At 37.2% G+C, this 7,158-nt stretch overlaps 1 protein-coding gene across 1 annotated transcript; it reads left to right on the top strand.

The window, feature by feature from the left end:
• The first annotated feature begins 3,852 nt into the window (after nt 1–3,852).
• On the top strand, nt 3,853–6,542 carry HOXC11 (homeobox C11). Its single transcript, XM_084609845.1, has 2 exons — nt 3,853–4,564; nt 5,769–6,542. The coding sequence occupies exons 1-2, from the start codon at nt 3,889–3,891 to the stop codon at nt 5,999–6,001; spliced, it is 909 nt and encodes a 302-aa protein (XP_084465971.1). The 5' UTR covers nt 3,853–3,888; the 3' UTR covers nt 6,002–6,542.
• Nucleotides 6,543–7,158: the final 616 nt, after the last annotated feature.

Consider the following 7,158-nt stretch of genomic DNA (forward strand, 5'->3'; position numbering starts at 1 on the left):
TTCTTACTTAGGTTTGGCTCGTTCAGTCAAAATTACCCGGAGTTTACTTAAAGTTCATTTTAGCAACACAGAGCACAACTTAGAAGTCTTGTGAAATGCCCATTTGCCTGTTGAAAACACTGATAAATGTGCAAAGTATAGTCTTTATGTCAGGCAAATTAGTAGTCAGTCAAGGCAAAATGTGTTGGGTTTTTAAACACTTAATTCTTACAATGGAATCGAATTGCATTTAGATGCTTGTATACAACAAATTAGCCCGCTAGCTAGAGGAAAGGAGGTGGACGTTTCGCGGTCTCTGCTGCGTTTTCGTTTACTATGCTGATGTGAGGAAACAAAATACACTCCAAATATTGCTTCTAAGTAGGCAGTTCAGTTCATCCTAACCTCAAGATAGTATTCGAGCAACTTCCCTTGGAAAAATAAACGTATTTCCTCTCCTCCCCAGCCCCTTAGGTTGTCTGTATGTGTGCTTTGTTTATTTTATTTTATTTTATTTTATTTTATTTTATTTTATTTTATTTTATTGCAGACTTGGCTGTGAAATGAACTCGATTAAAGTTCAGGGTCCCTACAGTTGATTACCCTGAAACTCATTTGACTTTTTTTTTAAAAAGAGTCTGCAGTCTTCATTCTGGCTTTTATGGTAGTCACTTTGGTGGTCAAATTCAAGTGCTATGACTCCACAGCTGTCTCTTCTTTGTGTTTCCTTGCAGGAAGTCGGCAAATCCTGCCCTTTAAACTGGGTTTAAAAAACAAAATGGCAACGGGACTTGTTTTAGAGATATTTACCTACGAAGAGCAATAAATTATTCACACACCTATAGGAAGGAGCTCATGTGTTATACCACACATATGTTTTAGCGACGACACTTAGGATTTCTTCTCCTCCCCCACCCCATGTCTTCTTTTTATTCAAATAAAATGGAGACGAAATAATCTCTAAACGTAATGTCTAAACCCCGAAGATGAAATCTGTATTTTTACTAGGAGAGTTTTCCATTTCAACGTTCCGTTTTGCCCCATGAAGATTGCAAAGAGGAGGGAATTGGAAGAAAAATAATTGCACTCATAAACAATAGCTTAACATTATTAGTTTGTAGTTAGCATTAATATTGGCCCATAAAAAGATCACTGACACTTTAATTAAAAGTTTTGCCCAAAATTACACCAAAGACATAAAATGGGGGCAGATTACAAAACCAAGACACATATCTGGACCTCATGAGTTCTTTACTTTGTATTTATCAGCCAAGGGTGCATTAGAGAAAAAATACATCCCATTTTGAGATGATATATGTACACACACAGATCCCGAGATCAGTTATAAAAAGAGGTTTTTGAAGAGTTTTGGATAGAAAAACACCAACCTTGAGAAAAATTCAAATATGTGTAAAAAAATATATGCTCTGTTGCATGACGACTGTCAACATTGTTTAAATAAGGAAGAGCATGTATTCTTAGCATAAGAAGCCACCAAGGGATCAGTAATACAGCAATTGAAATCGAGACATACTACAATGTGCTACAGTTTTGAAAGCTACATTGCAGTGTCCAATGTGTTTTTTTCTTTGTTTCTTAAGTGCTCAGATCTTAGCTCCGCTGCAAGACACAGACCTACCAATTTATTTCCTATCATTAAAATGAACTTTTCAAAGGCATGTTGCTTATTAATGTCATTCTGCTTCTCTATTATTGGTTTTTTAATATATATCAGCGTCCACTTCCTTCTAGCAGCTTGTGGAAGATGTAGTTGTCTTTTCACTTTCTGTTAATATTGCGTCGAAATGAACCTACCTGCTGACTAAAATGGAAAGAAAAAAAAATTAGACCAGCGAAAATGAAAATTGAGAATAAAAATATCTGGGTTAAATGACTGCAGCTCCGAGCTGTACAATTTATAACTTGCGTTTCTTGTGCTGTAATTTATTATTACTTGGATGGAGTTGTTGATAGTTTTCAAGATGAAATGCTTAGCAAAACAAAAACAGGCAGAAAAATCATGTATACCCTTCTTCTCCTTCCTAATAATATTGTTTACTGATAGCTCATGTGTCTGTGCTTTGGTTATTTCTTGTTGTTGTTCGAATTTACTGCGACACTCTTTGACAAGATATCACTAATAAAGACATTTTACTCTGTGATGGTGTGTTAGTTTTGTTAGAAGGTATTTAACCTGTCTCCAAAGAGATCCCACGATGGAGTTTAGTGGGGGAGGGGGACCTCTATGTAAACAGCTGAATTTTTATTTATTCTTTCTTTAACTGAACAATAGCAAAAGAGAAAATAAAGAAAATTAACCAGGTGGTGTCCTGTAATTAAAAGAAGGGGAGGGGTGACACAAGGGACTGCATTATTTTCACAGATCGTGGAAAACACAAACATCTCTGCATTTGAAATAGAAATACTATTAACATCATTTTTCATCACAGTCCCCAGACAAATTATTTGCAACCCAGGTGAAAAGAAAGAGAAGTAAACAATCAGAGTAGTTGTCACAGGGTAATTTGGTGTTAGAAGAGTTTTAAGTATGCCAGATATGCAAGATACATCTTGGAAATACTAGCAATCCACAGTGTCACTCAATATTCTCTGTAAGTCCTACAGGTATCCCTTTCCATATTATTTAAAGAAGAACTTTTAGACAGACAATTGGTTGAAAAACTCGTAAAATGTCTGATAGCACTTTATAGCACAAGTATTCATTCCATCTCAAAACACTGGGAAATATAGACAAGCATGAAGCTCTTGGGGCACAAAATTCAAGACAAATGACTTTAATAAGAATCTCTATTTTTTTAATTCAGTTGGAGGAATAAAGGATGCTAGTAATTCTGTATGTACATTCATTGATTGACAATAAACACTTGCTTTAAATATTTAATATGCCACTCTTACATAATAAATATTTAACAAAACATTAAAGGAGGTTTTCGAATATTTATTAGGCACTGACTTATTTCATTTGCTCTATTCCCTGATATATTACAAATTCGATATCAAAAGTCATTAAGACAGCCTTGAAATGGCTCTGTTTTAGTCTCAGGTAACTTTAAAGTTTGAAACTTTACACACACTGGTATTGCTTAAAGGTACACACTGGTATTGTTTCTCTGCAGTATATGCCACGTTGGTTTATGTACAGTTGGTTTGCACATAGAACAATGTAATTAGCTAATGTTAGAAGCTTGCTAATTAGCCACTTCCCTCCTTCCCTCCCAAATTATATATTCAACTATAATTTTAAAAGCCCAATGGCACAGAGATATGTGTATGCCCCACTGTAGCAAGATTTTGAGAAATGTTTGAAAACTTACTTATGAATCTTCAGCGCATTCCCTGGGCTTTTTATTGAGCTTACTTAAAGACTTTACATTGTCACGCCTAAAATGTGACTAGCGTGGAAAGAAAAGAAAAGAAAAAAAAACCGTGGAAAAATACAGTTAAAATATCTCTAAGACCCTCCCTCAGCTCCCACTCGCTCCCAACAGCCCCCACTTCATATCCGAATCCTCGTGAAAAATAGAAAGCAGAATCCAAACCGGGAAGGAAAAAAAAAAAAAACTTCACAAGCCATCCCTTGTATTTGCCCTTTGCTTTGAATGCTTACAAGGGGTGTGCCTTGAAGAAAATGAATACAAAGCTGCAATTGATTTTCATAATGTTTCTGCGGTGTTTGAAAACCAATCGTTTGAACCTCTGAGATCTTACCTAAGTGAACCACTCCTACACATCTAAGTGCTCCAAACTGATATATGACAATATCTACTTTGGATCACGTGCTCCTTAGAGCGACTAAGACGGATAGCGCGTCATCTCGCCTTCCCAAATTTTTCCCCCTCTGCACATCGGATCCAAAACATCTATCTATAGAGCAAGAAACGGAGAAAGATGTTTAACTCAGTGAATCTAGGAAACTTCTGTTCTCAATCGCGTAAAGAGAGGAGTGCTGACTTTGGAGACAGAGCAGGTTGCGCTTCCAATCTCTACCTCCCTAGCTGCACCTATTACGTCCCAGAATTTTCAACTGTGTCATCTTTCTTGCCACAGGCCCCCTCTCGCCAAATCTCCTACCCTTATTCCACTAACCTCTCGCAAGTGCAACCAGTTCGAGAGGTCTCCTATGGTCTAGACCCCTCTAGTAAATGGCACCATAGAAGCAATTACGCATCGTGTTATTCCGCGGAAGATCTGATGCATAGAGAGTGTATCCCGCCTTCCACCATGACCGAAATGCTAATGAAAAACGAAAGCGTGTACAGCCACCACCATCCCAGCTCTAACCATCCTGCATCTACGGGATTCTACTCCAGCATGAACAAAAACAGTGTCCTGCCCCAGGGCTTTGATCGGTTCTTCGAAAATGCCTACTGCGGGACAGAGAACCCGCCTGAGAACTGTCTGCAGAAAAGCGAGAGCAAACTGGAATCCGACTCCCAGCCCAGTGCACTATCATCCCGCGGAGAGCAAGGCATAGACCCGGAAGACGAAGAGGAAAACACAAATCCAGGGTCTTCAGCTTCGTCTTCTTCTGTCAACAAGGAAGGAAGCAAAAGCAGCAACTCGAGTAGGTAGAGCAGTAAATGGAAAGGTTAAGGGACTAGCCCGGTGTTTTGTCGGTCAAATTTTATGTGGAGTTTTATAAGCATTCAAAGGATTTTATTATAACCTACAAAGCTCTTTCTTCCAACGAGAAGAATTTTTACGATGGGAAAGCTCTTTGAAAAAATGGAGATGTTAGGCGCAGACACAGTATCTTAGAGTCTGTGAAATTTTAAAAGCACACCATCGTGGCAAATATTAACTTTGATCATGAACTTACACGAGCATTTTAAAAGGATTTGGTCCCGGGTTGCTCAGGGTAAAAGCCAATTGGGCAGAACACTGCTGTAGCTTCCTGTGCTTGCTTTTAGGCACTAAGATGCATGTAGAGTGAATTTTTAAAAATTAAAAGTATATGTTGGGTCTTGCTTTTCTCTCTCTCTTTTGATAAGGGGATGTGGAGCTAAATGCAAACTGTGCAACATTTTAATTCAATCCTGAGTCTCTATTTTATTTATTTTTTTAATCGCAACGATTCTTCGCAAAGCCTAGTGGAATTTCTGTCTTTTGTCATTAAGGTCAGATAAAAAAAATCACTACATTGCTAAGAAAACTTAGAGGCTTATTTTAAATTCTGAAGCCAAGCAACTTTTAAACTTAGCGATCACGGTGAGATTTTTCTCTCTCCCCCCCTTTTGCTGTTTGGTTTCATGATGAAAACAATGCATCCCCTTTTGTTGCTCAGAGGCTAAATTCCTTTTTACTTTGATTATTTTGGAGTGTGTGGATGCTGGTACTGAAGTTAATCAAAAACTTATGAGGAACATAATGTCTAGTTCCTACAGTTCCAACATTGCTCATGCTGTTTCTATACAGATAACAGATTTGCAGCTTGAACGTATGTTTTTCAACAGCTACAGTTTCTTTAAAGCCTGCTTAAATTGCTGAGTACAATCCCTAATTATGCTTAAAAATATGTCTATCACAAAATCCTGTGCAGAGGTAGTGTTTTTAGAACATAAGTAGGGCACAATCCTTAAAACCATATATAACCTCCCCTCTGCATTATATTAACAGTGGGCAAATATAACAGTGGCGAAATATATTATCTCATGAATCTATAAATATGTATATATATATATATATGCATATATATGGAGTCAGAACTAGAGTTGAGTCTATGTGTTGCATTTGCTTAGTATTTACATTCCCTTCTGTTTTTTCCTAAGGTGCTCCCCGTACAAGGAAGAAGAGATGTCCCTATTCGAAATTCCAGATCAGAGAGCTAGAGAGAGAATTTTTCTTCAATGTCTATATAAACAAAGAAAAAAGGCTTCAGTTGTCTAGGATGCTAAATCTCACTGATCGACAGGTTAAAATTTGGTTTCAGAACAGAAGAATGAAAGAAAAAAAATTAAGCAGAGACCGCCTGCAGTATTTTTCTGGAAATCCCTTATTGTGAACACATCTTTTCCCAGTCCTCTGCTGGTGAAGTAGATCTGTACTAAGAAGGAACTCTGAAAGCATGGGTTGTGGTCTGAGTCTACAAGCAACCTCAAAGTTTAAACCTTTTCGTTACTTACATTTGTATGTATGGAACAGTTCTAAGTAACGCAAGGAGTTCAGATATCTAAACGTTTAAAGGACTGGAAAACCATGGACTTTTTATTTAACGTTTTGTCTGAACAACTGGGATTTTTTTTCATTTAGTCATCCTTGTCCATTTGAATAAATCGCAGTGCTGTGTTATAATTATCATGGTGATGATTTTAATATGCAGTTAACATGCTACCACAGACGCGGCCAAAACCTCCCTCTATGGTTCATTTAGATACCTTGATTTGGGAGTGTGTGTGTGTGTGCGTGCGTATGTGTATGTACACATATACATAGGAGTGTGCGTATCCACACCGACCATTTGTGTTCTCTTGCTATCCATGCCAAGAACTGTTGTCGAAACCTAATTTAAATATTCTGTTCCGTTGCAGTAAGAATGGGTTCATTTCAAGCCCCTCCATATATATATATATATATATATATATATATATATATATATATATCTATGCAGTCCCACTTTTACATTTTTGGGGTGTTGGGGGGGAGGGAGGGAGGGGTGTATGGACGAGAATATATTTGCAATAACTGTCTCTAAGTGGTTTGTAAATACATTTCGTAATGCATTTTTTCCCGGATCTGGAAGAACAACAACAGCAAACAACAACAATAATAAACGATCTTTGTGTATGTAAAGTAAATTCCCGGGAAACTCTGTGAAATTCTGTGGTAAATAAAGATATCGCAAGCTGTTCTACATTATGATTTTATTTGACCATTTTATTAGTACTTCCCCTCTTTAAAACCTCATTGCGGTCGGTGCGGTAGGGACTTGCCAATAGAACTTTTAATACCTAAATGGTTAGGACATCAAATATATATATTTGATACTATCGCCATATATAATCATCCATGTTCATCTGGCTCAGTGCAATGTGCCATTGTCCAAATTCATATGACTCCTGTACTTTAAAGTTTACATTTGTTGTGGAGTTCATTGTATTCCTCACCGAATTTAAATATTTATTGGAATTTCTTGGCCGAATAATACAACCGTGTATTTGG

The sequence above is a fragment of the Lepidochelys olivacea genome (assembly GCF_965140295.1).
Source record: "Lepidochelys olivacea isolate rLepOli2 genome assembly, chromosome: 20".
NCBI lineage: Eukaryota > Metazoa > Chordata > Testudines > Cheloniidae > Lepidochelys > Lepidochelys olivacea.

What these genes read in the sequence shown, in the direction of transcription:
- HOXC11 (XM_084609845.1), top strand. Translation starts at nt 3,889, where the DNA reads ATGTTTAACTCAGTGAATCTAGGAAACTTCTGTTCTCAATCGCGTAAA. An exon ending in AAGCAAAAGCAGCAACTCGA is followed by an intron (nt 4,565 to 5,768) that starts GTAGGTAGAGCA and finishes TTTTTTCCTAAG; the next exon opens with GTGCTCCCCGTACAAGGAAG.